The 18,148-nt window shown below is 39.7% G+C and overlaps 1 protein-coding gene across 1 annotated transcript; it reads right to left on the bottom strand.

Moving 5' to 3' along the window:
* Positions 1-907: 907 nt before the first annotated feature.
* On the bottom strand, positions 908-17,557 carry rgs9b (regulator of G protein signaling 9b). The gene is made up of 19 exons (XM_087844779.1): positions 17,392-17,557; positions 15,682-15,778; positions 14,494-14,544; positions 14,242-14,348; positions 12,694-12,745; positions 12,560-12,618; positions 12,406-12,482; positions 12,239-12,320; positions 9,401-9,463; positions 8,883-8,912; positions 8,732-8,793; positions 8,050-8,163; positions 7,849-7,964; positions 7,642-7,729; positions 6,395-6,533; positions 5,849-5,931; positions 5,458-5,581; positions 2,556-2,959; positions 908-1,997 (listed from the first exon to the last, which is right to left on the bottom strand). Exons 1-19 carry the CDS (start codon positions 17,458-17,460, stop codon positions 1,835-1,837), a joined length of 1,980 nt encoding a protein of 659 aa, XP_087700905.1. The 5' UTR covers positions 17,461-17,557; the 3' UTR covers positions 908-1,834.
* Positions 17,558-18,148: the final 591 nt, after the last annotated feature.

Genomic DNA, 18,148 nt, shown 5'->3' with positions numbered 1-18,148 from the left:
TTCAGTTTATCTCTTTTTATTCGTGCTGTTTTGTTTTCCCGCCCACTTGGGTCTAAGGAAGTATGTGTAGATGCCTGCTTAGTAAAAACTTCCAAAAACAAACCAAACATAGCAAAATATCTCCAGTGTGTGGAGGCGGATAAGGCTGCTGTTGGGCTACAGTTCATCAGCAGGTACAGAATGAGGCTTGGGTATGAAAGCTACGGCTCGTGTTTTGAAAGCGCTCACCCTGTTCTCCATGTGGAGCAGCCTCTGCCAAAACTACACCTCTATCCTAAATACAGAGCTCAGCTGGTGCTCACATTAGTAAGGGTTGGTTAATATAAGGCTGTAGTTAAAGGAATACTCCAGCAAAATCTAGATTTTGAGTGTTAAGACATTTTCTGCCTGTTGGCTTGGACTCGTGTTTTGTATCCACAGTGTTTTCTATGCAAATATATAACAAATACTAAGGATTTCCTTTTACTTTTTATAGGTTTCGTTATTTTCCAGAATGTGTAATGGCTCAGTCATACTTGAGTATAAAATAGGATGACAACCTCCTTGCTGCTAAAAAAAAATCTGTGATTGCACAATGAATTCTTTTCACATTTAGTAACCGATTGCACCTGGTTACCCAGAGGCTGGGCGTGTAACACTTTCAGCCTGTGGGAGACTACTGGGAATTGCAAGACAGCTGCACAGGTCACCTGACGGGAGGCAACATGTCTCCAAACAATCACGGTCCAACTCGGACTGATTGCAATCACTCTCAGACAGATTTCTAACACACTGCAATCAATCTGAGTACGTCTGAGTCCATGAGCACAAGTTCTCTGTGGACTTGAACTCATTGCCAGATCTATTCTGGTCATGCGCCTTGAGGCGACTTTTGTTGTGATTTGGCGCTATATAAATAAAATTGAATTGAATTGAATTGAATTGAATTTCCTCCTGAGACTCAACTCATTCATTTATGTCCTCTGTAGTGAACGCGCAAATCACAAAACATATTAAACTGAAACATTCCATTCTCAGGACAATATTCCTATACAAAAAGGAAGGTTGCCAAGCAACAGTGTTATTTTGCAGTTAAATAACCGTCCTGCTGCAACTACGGGACTTTTTGTTGACGAATTTCAGTTTCAAATCTATGAGGTTCTGGGTGGAGTCAGAATGTATGTAGTAAATGTGAATTTTTGATTAATGTGAGTTTCTGTTTATGCAGATGGCAACAAATTTGCAACAGAGGGCAACAGTTACAATTTTTGCCAATTTATCAGAGTTAATTACCATATCATCACAGCTTTTTTGCTGTTATTAAACTTATTCAGTCACAGTTAGCAGATAGACAACAGTCTGACCCATCATGTTGCTGTTTAATCATTGCCTTGATGTACCAAAGTTGGTTTGAAAGTGAAACCTGACTGTAAGATGTGGTCTCGGTCGTTGTAGCAACCATTTCAGTGACAACAAGGTTGCAAGTTTTGCTTTTCTTGATGTGACGCTAGCATAAAGAAGGCTTTAAAACACTCTTTAGACCATTATTTGCTATATATGGACATAACTACGCCTGCATTAACGCTTTGTACTGAGCCATATTGTTGAAAACAAAATGTTTTGGAAGTTCTGAGCATGGACAGTGAAATTAGGATTATGCTGCAACATGTGTGACAATGGGGCATTTCAAGCCAACAGGCAGGCAGGTTCAGCAAGTTAATGTTTGGTCCACTCTAGACAGCCATTTTTAGAGTATCCCAGAAAGAGTACTGTCAGTCTGTCCTCTTGTTGATTGAATTTATGTTATACATTATGGTCTGGTCCCACCATTTTATACCTGTGTAATTCCAGTGTATTAGCCTGTCCCATTCTGTGGAGTGAGGCTCTCCCAAGGGCAGATGATCTCTTTGGTTCCCACTCTTTCCCGAGAGACAGCTCTGTTCTCCTCATCCTCATCCTCAGACTCAATGGGGTAGATGCGGCACTCCGGAGGAATATCCACTTTGATCTGAAAAAAGCTGAGAAATGTTTCAGAAAAAGACGAGGTCATCAGCGGCTGATCTGATATTATTTGTCACGTTAGCAACATAAACTTTTACTTTGTGTACCTTAGTAGCCAAACTAGATACAAAGTCTGCATACAGCCATGATTAAAATACATACATTGTATGTAATATAACAATATTTACATGTGCTGTGTCAGCTAAATAAATAACTGAATATGAGATGACAGTTTTGACTTCCAGCTTTTATGCAAAGATGTTCCCAGCATATGGGTTTTGTAGGAACTGTAGCTCCAATATTGCATATGTATGACTTTTTGCAATAAAAACAAAAATAAATAATTGTATTAAAAATTGAATAATTTTTCTTTTTCCTTTCTTGCAATTAACAAATAGTCCTAGTGTCCAAGTTACAGATAACAGCCTCTTCCTCTGGCCTGCTCTACAACGGTTTCACTTCTTGTTTCAGCGCTTCCACCTAAATTTAAAGTAAAATAAGACTCCTGGATTGGAGCGAAAATGATGGAAAACATATGACTTTCAAAGTAAAAGTTCTGCATGACTGTCACGTACTTGCCAATCCGTCTGGGCGGAGCCTGACTAGGTTCATCTGGGCTGATTGGCTGTATGCGGCTGCTTGTCCCGGCAGCTGGATTACATTTAGGTGACAAGCTGGCAAACATAGAGGAGGGAGTGCAGCCACGCTTGAGTAGACGACGCAGGGATAGAGCCATGCGAGACTTGGACACGTTCCCTCCTGCAGATGCTCGGGCCTCAGGGTTCCCTTCACTTTCCCCCTCACTGGCTTCCGCTCGCCGCTCAGAGGCAGAGGTGCTGTCTAAGGCCACGCTGATGGGGGACGGACAGGCTGGGGTGTGGGCCAAAAAGGGAAGAGAGGGCGAGGCGTTGGCGGAGGGAGGGTCAGTCATGCCAGAATAGACAGCGAGGTGGGGCACAGGAGTGGTAAAGCGGCACAGCTGTGAGGTCAAAGGGCAAGAGACACAAGTCAGAGGGCATCCAGACAGATAAATACGTGTCTGTGTTTGGAAATTTTTTAGCAGATGCTTCCCTGAATACATCACTATTCTGTTTACAGACCTAACAAGAGACATAACACGCAAAAGGTTTCATAACATCAACTTCATTATAACCATATAGAGCCCTCTCACTTTCTGTAACCACAGGAAATTAATATTTAGCCTCCAAGACAATCTCACTGTCCACTCAAAGTAAAGAAAGGTCTGACCAGCATTCAGCTTTGCTGATTCATGATATTAAAGCTCACATTAGAGCACCACACTTACATCTCAGAGAGCACAGCACTTTAAAAAACATAACATCTAACTGAGTAGGGAAAATGGGCTTTGATAGCGTATCCTGATTTTCCAGCTGTTTTTTGTCCTCAGGCTGACATACCCCTGGGACAAATGCCTCAGTGCCTATGATGTCATAACAGTGAGTCCTGCTCCAGATGGAAAAACAATAACAACTTTTTTGGTTTAAGTGATGACGATAACAGTCATCACTTTTATCATCAACCCATAATATGAGTGTTGGTCTCAAAACCCCACAGTGCTGCGATGATTACCCGAGATCTTCATAATGTGTTATCCCATGCCGTTTCTTGTCTGTCGACTTCAAAGTATTTTAAAACTTTTAAAAAAGTTTTCTTTCTCTCCCTCTCTTTCTTTCATTCTTTCTCTCTGTCCTATTCCCCAGTCATGTCTGTCCCATTTGTAGCAACCGAAAATAAAATAAATGCATAATTATAATAAAGGTCAATCAAATGGACCAATATGGCAAGGCCATGATGATCCACTTGGTAAAATAAATCTGCTTGGCATCTTTCTTGGCCTTAAGACAACAATTCTGATGGCTAAAGATCCAAACGGGACAGGCAAAAAAAAAAAAAGAAAAAAAATCAAAGTATTTTAACATATGTTCTCCTCACTCTGCACAATTGTTTGCAGGTGCCTCGGCTGAGACACATAAATCTGCTTTTGCAATACTGATAAAAGATTTTCCAGAATATTCTTACGAGCTATCACAGGGTCGGCAGTAGCCCAGGAGATTTTTGATTCTAGCTCTCACTGTTGCTTGTTGCCTGCAGCATTTTAATTTTACTTTAAATGGATATCCAACCTAAGCATCACAGGCATTGTGAATGGAGGCACGTTGCTGTTTTATTAGCTAAATCCAGAATTTTTTCTCTTGCCAAATAAATTTGTAGTACACTCCTTTCAACTTGTTTTGCCCTTAGCTTCAGTAGCCTATTGTTTAACTCTGCTTTTTAGCAAAGGTTAATGTAAGCTATAAAAATATAACGGCAATGCTCATCAGTTTTGATAGGTGGAGAACCATACCTCACTCTATGGTGGAAAAATGCTAAGTTAATATGCATTTTAATATCATCTCAATGATCAAGCTGTAGAAACAAGCGTATGTTTACAACAAGTGCAAATGGTTAAGTAAATTTATGTTAATAACTTATGTTGGTCTTAACTTTGCACTTTCGCATCACAAAAAAGCAGGTTTTGAAAGAAAGAAACAATGGAAGGGAGGAAGGAAGTAAGGAAGGAAGGAATTGGAATGCATTGCGCTACAATCTAATTAAATGGAAAAATGAAAACGGTGAATAAATGACGGCTTAAGTCCAAACACAGAAGTATGAGGTGGTTTTATGAATGTTTTATTACCTTATGACTGATAACAAAGACAACTCAAAACATACTAAACAACAGTGAATGCACAGAGACGGACAGTACAGTAAACGTATCATGACAAACAAAAAAGCAGACAACACTTGCAGCTTACATGGACGTAAATGTCAGCGATGACAATAGATGGCTATTTGTCTTCTTCTTGTAGTAATTTATTAACATGAGTTGCAAAAAAAGGTTGGTTCAGATTTTGAAACATGCATTTCCAAAGACGTCAAACATGTGACTCACACAGAAATATAAAGTATGTTTACATAGAGCCTGATTGATATACGATTTTTGAGACCGATATGTGTTGATTTGAAAATCTAATATTTTGACACATATCCTAAAATCTATCTATCTATGAAAGTGCTCTCTAGTGAAAAAAACTATGCGGCATCAATGCACAAACATGATTAAAGTTGTTATGAGGCACAACAACTTCAATTCTTTAAATTTTAAAATTTTTATTTATCAGTCATGACCAATATTGATACCAATAGATCAGCAAACAGCTAATTTCAGCAGATATATCAGCACGCTGATAAATTAGGTGGGCTCTTGTCTATGACTCTTCACTGAAATGTCTAATAGCAACATATTATAGATGTTTTCTAATTTATTATATAAAATTATATCCTGTCTAAACATATAATGTATTACATGTATTACATGTAACTATTATACCAATTAGACAAATAAAATTAGTCATTTTTAACTGAGGTGCGACGAGGAGGCGCCTCTTTGCCCTGTTGGCTGAGTTTGCTCATGACCTGTGTGATGTCAACAGGGGCACTGGCGGCCATCTTGGCCTTTTGCTCCTGCTCCTGTTGCCGGATGATGATGGGACTGAGACTGGGCCGTCTGTTTCTTGCATTTTGCTCCAACTGGGAGTCACTGGGATGATGTATGGTGGGGGGAAAAGAAACAAGAACAAGGTAAGAGTTGAAAGTTGAAAATTCAGGATTGTCTTTAAGAGTACGGAGGAGAGAAAAGAAAATTTGAGTTTTATGTTATATATTTGTTAGGGCTGTTTAGACTGCAACATTCCTCTTTGCTGTGACTAAGACGTATTTTCTGATAGTCAAACTAAAACCTTCAAATAAATCTTCCAACAATGTCTGAGAAAAGCTCCACAAATTCAATGCAAAAAGTGCCTCTTACCTGAACTTGTGTTCCTCGGGACAAACGGCCTTCTTCGTTGTTTCCTTAAACACTGGAGATTTTAGGTATCGGCCATACGAGTCCTGCAAAATGCAAAATGCTATCAGTTGGTCCAGTGAGTTGGTCTCTTACAGGTACAGATACAACGCCACCGTTCCCTTGTGATTTAACCATAGACATCCAGGTCTGAAAAGTGAAGCCAATGCAGAAGTGCCTTAAACTTCCTTTCTTTACAGTGGCCAGCAGGGGGCGCCTCATCTGGTTACAAAGTTCATATTGTATAAAAGTCAATGAGAACATTGTCCTGCTACTTAATCATTTATGACACCAGTTAACATTTTTTTGTGAGTTTATGGTCTCAATAAAAATCTAATCTGATACTTTGTGATGTTTAGTTTCAAATCATGCTCCCATTTAGAGCAAATTACACACGTTGCTATAGCATGGGCATGCATAGCACCATCAGCTCCACAGTCAGCTCAAACCAAAATCCAAAAAGGTGTTTTAATTTATGCAGTCTCTGCACTGATCACACCGTTTACTGACCTTCTTCATGAGCATGTAGATGTGAGTCTGGGCTGCATCCAGAACGTATCTGTGTGGGTGTTTCAGACCTTTCACTGTGATTTCCATCGTCTTTCCATCGATGTTGATCCATCGTGGAGCACCGCGTGCCAGGAAAGTCCTGAAATCAATGAAAGTGGGAGGAATGAAGAGGAAATGCTTTGACACTTACATGGAAAAACCTCAAAAGCCACATAAAAACTTCTTCTTCAGTAAAGATGTGAGAAAAAATATCCACTGCATTGTTTTCATCATTTAATCATCAGTTAAAGTAACACTATACTTGCAGGTAAAGTTCACTACATGCAAAGTTCAGATTTAAACTGTAATAAACCTAAGGCGTATTATTTCTGGCTGATGGCAACCAAAATTTGTATTAATTCTCAGTTTTATTTTAAGTTTTAATCTTTAATCTCTATTAATTAAAAATAATTGAGTGAATTTAATGTTAAAAATAAAAAATAAAAACACTGAATGTCCAACATGTATTTGTGTCACTATTAAACTAATAAATATAACTGTTAAAGAGTCATAAATCACTGTCAGTAAACATAGTTGGCGATTTTTAAATCAAATAATACTTTCTTCTCCACTGTCTTCAATATTGTTAGGATGCCTGGGTCATTGACCCAGGGTTTTGAGTTTATTGTATTATTTATCTTTGGTTTTGTCGTTAGAGTTATGTCTTATGGTTTGTCTCTGTGTAATCCTTAGTTGCTGTCTCCCCTGTTTGCTATATCCCCGTGTCCAGTCAGTGTCTGTGTCTGCCCTGGTCCCACGTCTCTGTTCCCTCTGTTGCAGTGCGCGCGTGTTAGTCTGTGTCTTTAGTTTAGTCTGTGTCATGTTTCCTGTTTTATTTTGAAGGTCCTTGTCTGATGTTAATGTATCTGGTTTTGCTTCCCCTTGTCTCGTTAGGCCTGATTTGCCCCAGCTGTGTTTCCCTCCTGTTACCTATTCCCTGATTGCTCCCTCTGTGTATTTAAGCCCTGTGTTTCTCTGTGTCTGTGTCGCAATCTACCGTTTATCTAGCTGTGTGTTCTGTCAGTCTTCCGGTGTAAGTTTATTTTGATATTTCCAGTTATGTTATATTTGAGTTTAACATTAAAGCTGTTTTGAGTTTAAGTTTTGCCTCCGAGTGTCTGCACCTTGGGTCCTATTCCTGTCTGCACACAGCCGTTCCATAACAAATATTTACCAGAAGACTAATATATTCTTCAAGAAGTTCTTACTTGTAGATCTGCTCTGCTTTCTCTTTCATTGTCGCAGCAGTGCCCCACTTCAGATCCTCACAACCTTCCCAGAATGCCAAGTTCTCACCTGAGTAGGTTTAGAGAAAATAACCAGATATAAACTCCGATTATTCCTAACCCCTTCTACTGACGGAAAGCTTAACATCAGGACCAACAGTGACTTTAAATTGCACCAGACTATCATACCGCTGAACTCTTTCTTTAGGAACAGTCTGAAGTCATCTCGTCCTCGAGGGTCTGAAAGGAGCTCACCAAAGCTGAACGTCCACCTCTCCACACGCATTTTAGTGGGTATTTCCACACTGTGCCACACAGATAACAAAAACAAGATATTCTTAATTATTGTCCAAAATCAGTGACTTCTATAAGTATAATCATCTTACGCACTTGGGCATGTTCAAAGCCCAGTATGTGACGTCATCAGTGAGCCAGGGGTTGCTGGGAAGACACGTGGACAGAAAAGGGTCGTGGCCTTTATAAGTGGCACAGTATTTCACCAACCTGCAGTGGAGGGAAAAACACGTCACCATCGACCACACTGAAGGAAAATAACGTCTTTAACCATTAATGATGCAGCCACACAGAAACAGTAAAGCAAGTGCAGCCAAGCCTACAGGAGGCATAACTCACATTATCTAATCCCTCATCAGTCAAAGAACAGCAAATACACTTGACAATACATGTTTGTCTACTGTGAAGATTCTCATTTTCTTTTTATTTGCTGGAAAGACACGTGGGAAATATGTCACAGTAAAAGATTCAAGTGAACTTCCTACTAGCTAGCCACTGAGCTAGCTACTTATCATCTAATCAGGGTTGTGGAGGGCTCCACCAATAAGCTTAAGCAGCCCTCCACAACGGTCCCACTTTCTCAACTGCCTATCCCTGAAATCTTTTCTAAGACTAGCTTTAACCTGTCTGACCTTTACAGATCACTCAGTGGGGTTATGCTGAAACTAATGTGCATGTGTTACTTTAAGGCATACAGCTAATGGTGCAGCCAGGGTATAGGAGGGGTACTGGTTTGCTACAGATAGTAGCGAGCTTCTTATATGAGGGACTGTCTTACGCGCCAATGGACACTGATGATTTCACTCTGGGGCGCATGATGGACTGCTGGGTGAAAATCATCTACAGGGAGAGAAATGACAGCCAGAATAACACAGAGCTGCCACTATACTTGATCAATAAAACATCCGAGTGAGAAGAAAAAAACTTACGATCCTCTCGTAGTCATCGGGTGTTTTTGCCTGAGGAAAAATGTATTAAAAGTATGAGTACAGATAATAAGTCATATACCTTATGACTTCACAGTTAGGACACTGTGTATGTATTTGTGCACAGAAAAAAGCACTGTTTTATACATCACTTCTTTATCATTGTTGGACTCATGATGAGCACTTGTGAACACTAACCTTCAACATCATTTCACAACCTGAGCTGAGATTCAGGTACTTTTTTTTTGTTAGCAAGTATTATAGCAAGTGCATTCGTGAGGTGATGTGAGTGTGTGCAGATGTGTTCACAACCAGCTTAAAAGTCTGGGTTTTGAAAACATAGCCGTAGGAAATGCCTGCAGAGAAGAAGAAAGGAAAAGAGAAGGCCTTCATTTTAATAAAAGAAAACAGCATACATATCATTTACTGTACCTGCATTAATGCATTAAAGCTTCTTATGGGATATAAGCTGATTGAAAGGAATTATGTTCATGCGGGTCAGGCAGAGACTCACCTGTTACCTCATGTGCATTTGGATCTATTAGTCTTTCCAGTCCATAGTCCATGGCACTCACTGTCCCTGGCTACATACACATCAACAAAAGAGAATTACACAGTGTTTACCAAAGGACTAATTAATTAAAGCAGATGGCTGTTTTATAATGCTAATCATCAGTGGATAATGTGTCGTACTTCTCATGGCCATCTCAAACAAGAAGAGGCCAATCACCAAATTCACTCTTGGTCATTACGAATACATCTTCAAGTACTCTATTTGTTTCCCACAGGGGGCTTTAAAATGCATTAACTTTAAGTCACATTTAGCAGTCATTACAATCAATCTGAACCTGTAAGATGAAGTTTTAAGGACAGCATATGTTATTTACATCACGGTGTCATTATATTTATTTTTAAACATGAAACATCTGTTTCTGCTTTTATTAAATACTGATATTTTTTTTTTTTAGAAAAAGTCAAAAGTTTCTTCCTTTTTAAATTGTGCATCTTAAATTAAGAGTGTGCATATCTGATTTAGTATTTAGAAGGAATGAAATGCTTGAAGGCTGGAAGACGGAAGAAATATCTATCCTTTTTGTCTGAAAAGCTTTTAAACACAAAAAAACCAACAAATGCAAAGCAGTTAATACTCTGATTTTGTAAGTATCAATCGGCCACAGCATTTAAACTTCCTGCCTAATACTGTGTCAGCAGACACAGGAGCCCCTTTTGTGTCTGACAGCAGGACGTTTGATCGAACTGGGATTTAGGAACTTCGGATGGGTTAGTTGTAGTTGTACCTCAAAATTCCCGGCAGAACTTGACCTATCAGCTTTTAACGTTGGTAGCTGATTAGTATATAATAAAAGCCGCTGGTTGCTTTATTTTACAGTATGCATATGGAAATCTCAACTGAAGGATTGACAACAGAGCACCCTTGCAGCGATAACTCATGTGCCATGAGACACAAATTAGTGCCAGTGCCAGTGACCCTCATTAGGTCAAAGTCTTCTGTGTATACACTATATTGCCAAAGGATTCACTCACCCATCCAAATTATTTAATTTCAGGTGTTCCAATCACTTCTGTGGCCACAGACATAAAATCAAGCACCTGGCGTGTAGACTGCTTCTGCAAACACTCACAGATCTTAGGAACTCAGTGAATTCCAGCGTGGTACTGTGATAGGATGCCACCTGTACAACAAGTCAAGGCATCAGCAGGCAGAGTGGGGTCAGCAGATACTGAGGTGCATAGTGTACAGAGGTCATGAACTTTCTGCAGAGTCGAGCACTACAGACCTCCAAACTTCACGTGTGCCTTCAGATTTGCTCAAGAACAGCATGTAGAGAGCTTCATGGAATGGATTTCCAATGCTGAGAAGCTGCATTCAAGCCTTACGTTACCAAGTACAATAGAAAAGCGTCATATGCAGTGGCGTGAAGCATCCCCAACCTAGACGTGCTCTCTGGAATGATGAATCATGCTTCTCTGTCTGGCAATACAATGGAGTTCCAGTGAAAGGAACTGTTAATGCGTCAGCATAACAAGACAATTTTGGACAATTTCATGCTCTCAAGTTTGGCAATAGTCCCTTCCTGTTCCAACATGACTGTGCACCAGGGCACAAAGCAAGATCCATAAAGACATTAAAGAGCGATTCTGGTGTGGAAGAACTTGACTGGCCTGCAGAGTCCTAATCCAATAGAACACCTTTGGAGCAGAGACCAGGAGCTAGGCCTTCTGATCCAACATCAGTGTCTGACCTCACAAATGGGATTCTGGAAGAATGGTCAAAGGTTCCCGTAGACACACTCATAAACTTTATAGAAAGCCTTCCAAGAAGAGTTGAAACTGTTATAGCTTCAGAGGATGGGCCGACATCATAATAAACCCTGTGGCTTAAGAATGGGATGTCACTCAAGTTCATACGCATGTGAATGCAGACAAGCAAATACTTATGGCAATATAGTGTACCTCACTTCTGAAAGGACACAACACAAGTCACGGAGCACAGGCTACAATGTGCTACATTACTGAACAGGTCACCAGTAATCAACACAATATTCTTCCTAAAGGCTGAAGTCATAAACAATGAAAAGCACAACTGTTTAACATTATGCACTTAACTGTGTTTTTATTATGGCCCTACTTTATATGATGTGACCATATAGTTTATAGTGACATATATTATGCAACCAAAACTTTAGAAAGACATATTTCTGCAATATGAGAGATGTTTGTGCAGGAAAATCCCAGTAGATCAGCAGTTTCTGAAGTGAGAATATCCTCAAACATCTTCGCACCTAATCAAATGACTGCAAACCAATTAACTCATGGGAAACACATGGATCTTTGGTTGGGAGCTGTCACTGTCTTTGGTAACTGTTCTAGCTGTAATCCAGCATCACAGCACAAGAAGCTCGATGTGCACAAGGTGCAAACCACTGTACCACTTTCTCCCATGCAGTGTGAAATATTAATCAGTTGTGCCCTTTTCCTCTGACTGGACATGCAGTGGTAATGAGACATCATGGGTAGAGATAATGAGATACCCTGGGAAGTATTGCAGTGTGGTGCAATTTACTTTCTTACTTCTCTGTTTGCCTGCAATCTGCTGTTTACTGTTCAGGCTTGATAACTATATCTGTGCGTGTATGCTTATATTATCTCATGTTGTGGGGACATAAATGTGTTTATATAATCATATAGTGAGATCCAGCTCCTTTTGGTGGCAAAAAGCCATTCCCACTCACGCAAATCATAAAGGACTCGGTTGAGTGACGGCTAGTCTAAGTCTTCAAATATAAATTCACAAACGTCTTCTGTAGTGATGGAAACATGCCTGTGTGTGTTCTCACCGGAGGTCTATGAACCACCCAGTAGGCTCTCTCCTGACAGTCAAACACCACACGGTCCGGTTTCTTTCTCTCCTTCGCAGCTCTAAAACCCAACCCAAACACAGAGAGTCGTAATACATTGTTACCCTTAATGCTTCCCGACATCACTGAGCTTCCTGCACACCCACCTATACTGCTCTTTAGCTTGCATGACTATAAAATCCCATTTATGATTCATCCACTTGTGAAGATGGTTGTACTGCTCCTGAGGACATAAAACAACACCTCAGTAAATGCCAACAGAGAAAATTAATTTCCGTGGGATTCGTGTCCAATTCTCACCTGCTCGTGCAGCTCCAGGATTCCTTTCTTACGTATGTTTCTTTTTGCCAGGTAGATTGCTTCAGTAACAAAAACATAGACGGATGTTAACGGTAAGTGATTCTTGGTAACGGGATGCATTCAGATACACTCACCATAATCTGTATCCTCAACAGGCCACTGCTGTGTGGGCCAGAAATATGGTGTCTGCAAACAATGGAGGGCAGAGGTGATGATTAGCAGTAAGCGTTTTTGTGAGTGGGATTCATTTCTTGCAGATTTAAGGGTGTTTTTTGTTGGTTGTTTTCAATTTGCAGTCATTCAGGAAACTAAAGCCAGACTAATTTGGGGTTTCACATCATAAAATAAATACGAGGGAAATTGGTTTTTACCTCGTTTTAGCGGTTTTTGTGTCTTGTAATGGTAAACTCTTTTATTATCTAATCATTGCATGTTACAGCAGAGATGCTAAACCCATTACAGAAAATCTGGCACATGCCACTTTCTGGAACCAGTTTACCAATGGGAAATTACCATGGTCAATAATGTTGATAAAATGAATCAGCTAATATATTAAAAATAATGACTGAATGCAGAGTTAAATATGTATATCACACTGAAAAAAAATCTCAAAAAACTAAAAAAATCCCCAAAATTTTCTGACAGTAATTCTAATTTTTACCAAAATGTACGTGCATGTCTATGTATTGTAAAATTCTAATATATTAAAAATAACGACTGAATGCAGAATTAAATATGTATATCACACTGAAAGAAAATCTCTCAAAAAACTAAAAATATCCCCAAAATTTTCTGACAGTAATTCTAATTTTTACCGAAATGTACGGGCATGTCTATGTATTGTAAAAATGCAATGCATAGTGAAAAACATCCATAAAAAGTAATATGAAAATTTCCTTTATTTCAAAAATGATGAATGTTTTTACAAAGATGGGTTTTTTTATTTCACTGTAGGGCCTTTCTGTCTTTTTTTAAAAGAACAAAAAAGTATTTAAAAAAAACCCAATATTCTGCACTGAAAAAATGCAGCACTGTTTTAAACTGAAGGAATTTTCCATTTAATTTTTACACATTTTTGAAAATAAAGGTTTCTCACATTTTTACATTTCTGGATGGACAGACTTCCAGGAAGTGCATGATTTTACTTCACAAAGCTCAATCAACCTTTTTTTTTTTAACCTTCCATGGCTCTGCAATTTTATTTTGAACTTACATGATACACCGACATAATTATTCTTAGAAGTTACTATGTGCTCAGGCTACGAGATACAGCAACTTTCTAACCTTTACATCAAATGAATTTGATGTACTGATGTGTTTTTATCACAATCCTTTAGGCTTTGCACCTAATAAATTAGCAACTGCTCTGTCGTTTTCTGTTTTCTTGTAAATAAACAACAATCACACTTAAATGACCTTTGCAAGCATTTCAGTTTACATTGCATTTTTGCATGAGTTGTGGAGTCACTAGATAGCAGGAACAGGATTGCACACTATGCCACATTTGTGTTTCTGCATGACTATGTGCATGCCTTTTTGCATGTTAACAACACGCAAAAACACTGTTCAGTGTGCAGCACTGAAAACGAAATCTTCCCATAGCCAGAAATACTGTTTTGGAAGATCGTTTGGCTTTGCTGCAGCTGACATTTTGGCTAAGCTTTAAAATGTGGTGTGTTTACCTGGAAGCGATACAGGGATGCATCTGGTTTGACCACTAAACGCTTGTGGTCTTGGATAGGGTAGATGTATCCTAACGCCACCAGCATGGAGCCAAAACTCCTCGCCTCTGAATAAAAAAGACAGATTTGTTATAAATGAGGATCTATCACCAATTTTCACTGTCAGCTAACATGATAACATCCTAAAACTGTCCTCTTTTTATCAAAACACACACTTTGAACTGGGATGGCATCAGCTGCCTGATCTCTCACCTTGTGCATCGATTTGGAATCTGTCTGCTAACCACGCAACTATGTCTTCACCTGAGGAAAAAGGACTCAAGGTCAGAAGTAACAAAGAATCTATGGAAATAAACAACACTAGTCAAAAGGGCAGCTTGAACAGCAAACAACTTTAAATACACTGTATGTTGTTTATGTCCATCAGTGCATGCCTGTAAATGCCAGACAGCTAATGTCAAAGAGAGACATGGAAGGAGAAAAGGGAGGAGGAAAAGGATGACAAGTGAAGAAGAGAGAAAATGACAGAAAGGCAAAGGAAAGAAACAAGAGGAAGAAAGAAACTAAGAAAGGAAAGGAAAGGAAAGAAACAAGAGGAAGAAATAAACTAAGAAAGGAAAGGAAAGGAAAGAAACAAGAGGAAGAAAGAAACTAAGAAAGGAAAGGAAAGAAACAAGAAGAAGAAAGAAACTAAGAAAGGCAAAGGAAAGAAACAAGAGGAAGAAAGAAACTAAGAAAGGAAAGGAAAGGAAAGAAACAAGAGGAAGAAAGAAACTAAGAAAGGAAAGGAAAGGAAAGAAACAAGAGGAAGAAAGAAACTAAGAAAGGAAAGGAAAGAAACAAGAGGAAGAAAGAAACTAAGAAAGAAAAGGAAAGAAACAAGAGGAAGAAAGAAACTAAGAAAGGAAAGGAAAGGAAAGAAACAAGAGGAAGAAAGAAACTAAGAAAGGAAAGGAAAGCTTGTGAGATGAAAGAAAGGGGGAAAGGGGGAGGAAAAGGAAACAGGAAAAGCAAAGGAATCAGAGATGGAGAGAAAACAAAACAGCAAAGAAAGTGAGAGAGGGAAGTGGAGAGAGCAGCAGAGAAGAAGCCTTTGGTATGTTTTCATTCATTCAGCTGCGGGCATTCAAAGCTTGCAGGTGACGTAGAAGTCTGGGTTCCCTCTCTTCTCCTCCTCCACCACCTACTGCCTGCATTCCTCTTGCTTCGGTCTCTACATGTTTGTTTCCTCTCGCCTGCTCAATCATCATCCTCCTCCTTCACCTCCTACTTTTTCCCTCTCTCTGTCTCTGAGACCATGGGGTTGTCATGGAGATGAAATCTGTAGCTCCAACACCGTGGTATCCTCTGGCGAGGTTGTGCAGGTACGGTCACTCAACGAGCCGCTGGATAAAAATCAAGCCACTGTAGTGTATGTGAGAGTGTTTGTGTCCACTTTACCAGTAATAGCATGTGGTATTGTGGTGATAACCAGTCTCTGAGGCTGTAGCTTCACTCCCGTTGTGGGGTCCTGCATCTCGAGGACCACCTTCTCCGCCTGCACAAAAAAAGGTTGTGAGGAGGTGTCACATCAGAGCTCACAGTGTAGGTTTTTGGGGCAGCAGATTTGATTGTAAATCCTAAATTTTGATCAGTGAAATTCACATGACGGTGATGATGATCATTAGTGTAATCTCGAGCATGCACAGCATTAACCTCTTTTCTACTTAATGAAAGGCAGAGAAAGCTGCATTAAACTGTGTCTCGCTGATTAAAAAAGGGCAAATTTCCCCCCCCTGGGATGTTAAGGCTCCATGTGTAAGCTTGTAATTAATACTTCCTATCAGACAAATGCCGAATGATTCGGTTTCTGTGTCTCTCCAAACAACTGTTCAGCTTTTTAGTCCAATGGCTGGATTACAGTTTTAAGGCTGTATTAGAAAGTGGTGAGAAGCGAGATGACGGGATTGTTTCAAGCCCTGATCTCATGGCTTTTGTTGGGCTTGTGTGGGAGGTTTGTGATGACTCACTGCCCTCTAAACAGTTTTTCAGCTATCATACCATCTGATCCCAGAGCTCCCCCACAACTTAGGTGTGCACGGCAGAGGAATAAATCCTGTAGTACATTAATTCACTTTGTGTGTGTGTGTGTGTGTGTGTGTGTGTGTGTGTGAGAGAGAGAGAGAGAGAGAGAGAGAAAGCGAGAGAGAGTGTGTTTGTAGCTGACTCCTGGGTCTTTTTGAAGTGGCTTTGTGCTTTGAAGTCAACCTGGAGAGGCTATAAGCCCCAGACTGAGCTGGACCAAAGTGGGCTTTCATTGACCAAAACACAAAGTTCTCCAGGAAATGGATTCTGTGTGCATTCCCCTGGAGAGAGGGGGACACTGTGTGAGTGCTACATCTGGAAGCTCATGTCTTGATCATTTCCTTCCATTTATTTATTTATTTTTTCTAATGTTAAAACATTCTCTTTGGTGACCATCCAACTGAATTTTAAATATGAGATGATGAATGAAGGACTGCTCTGGCTGGCCTCACACACACACACACACACACACACACACACACACACACACACACACACACACACACACACAATTCACACAGCGCCTGGATTAACTTCTTTCCAGCAGCTGGTTGGTGTAGATGGAGGTATTGATACTGATCCAGGCCTAATGCTTATTAAACAGAACGACCTTATCACAGTGAAAAGGTTGAGACAGAACACAGTCTGACAGCTATATAGAGTGTAAGGGGGAAGCTGACATGACATCTGATTTACAGTATGTTGACATCATTCTGAAACATGAGTATATGAATAACATCTCTAATAACCCTTAATAACTAAAGTCCATATTATTAAAGAAATGCATGTTTGCTATTGGGTTTCCCAAAAGCTTGTTGTAGTGCAAATGGTACCTGTGGGTCTTAACGGAATGACCATCCTTAATAAATCTATTCAATGAAAGCATTGGGATTTCCAGAGAATATTATAGATTATTATAGTGCAAATGCCAACAACAACCTGGGTTTGTGAGGTTCCTGTAAGCCAATACAGTCCAAGCATTGCGTTAGAGAATTTATACAAGTCACTAATGATGCGTCTGCTGCAGGTATAATCTATAAGCCTGTGCTCTGGTTTACATCATCTAATGTAAGCTGTGCAGCCCACCTTTTTGAGACAAGCCATCCGTGGTCGGTACCTCTGTCCATGATCCCGGAGAACGTTTCGGATGGTCATGTTGTCTGATGCTTTGCACCGCTCTCTCTCTCTCTCACACACACACACACATACAACACTGCTGCCGTCTGTGAGAGCCCTGTGTGTCGTGTGGGGATGCTTGAGGGGAAGTGCAACACTGATCGATGGTGATGTTGCCTTCAAATGTCCCCTCCTAAACCTCTCACTTGGAAAAACGGAAACTGTTAATGTGCCAATATTTTATCATTTTTAAATTGAATTAGGATTAAATTACCCGTATGGCACTTCAGGCATGTAATAAAAAGTTGACAGTTCCAATACGAGTAACAAAGAATTGTCTAAAATAGGTTTAAGTAATTGCAATGTGAAGCCGTTTTAGTTAAATATAGGCAATAATTTAGTGTTCTTTATCTCATCAATGCTATAAACGCAAAGACAGAAGGTCAAATACATTCACTTTCACAAAACCAAGTTTTTTTTCCGTCAAGATTTCAAATTTTATTGTTCTTCAGCAGAGCGTTCAACTGCAGATAGCAATATTTCCCGCAGTCTATGAAAGCAGCATGTCTAAAAGTGTGAAACGAATCAACCAATCGGAGCGCGTCTTTTTTTTTCAACGTGTTTCTATACTGCACCAGTAGAGGGCGACATACCACCACCGGTCAACTCTCCTTTTTTCTTTCATATTTATTTTAATGTTAATTATGAAAACTTTATGTATTTATTT

This window comes from Neolamprologus brichardi, chromosome 8 (assembly GCF_056152115.1).
Source record: "Neolamprologus brichardi isolate AB-2024 chromosome 8, ASM5615211v1, whole genome shotgun sequence".
Classification (NCBI taxonomy): Eukaryota; Metazoa; Chordata; class Actinopteri; order Cichliformes; family Cichlidae; genus Neolamprologus; species Neolamprologus brichardi.
This window is presented reverse-complemented; position numbering and strand designations above follow the sequence as displayed.

What these genes read in the sequence shown, in the direction of transcription:
- rgs9b (XM_087844779.1), bottom strand. Translation starts at nt 17,460, where the DNA reads ATGACCATCCGAAACGTTCTCCGGGATCATGGACAGAGGTACCGACCA. An exon ending in TGTTGAGGATACAGATTATG is followed by an intron (nt 12,619 to 12,693) that starts GTGAGTGTATCT and finishes TTGTTACTGAAG; the next exon opens with CAATCTACCTGGCAAAAAGA. An exon ending in GGGTGGTTCATAGACCTCCG is followed by an intron (nt 9,464 to 12,238) that starts GTGAGAACACAC and finishes ATGTGTATGTAG; the next exon opens with CCAGGGACAGTGAGTGCCAT.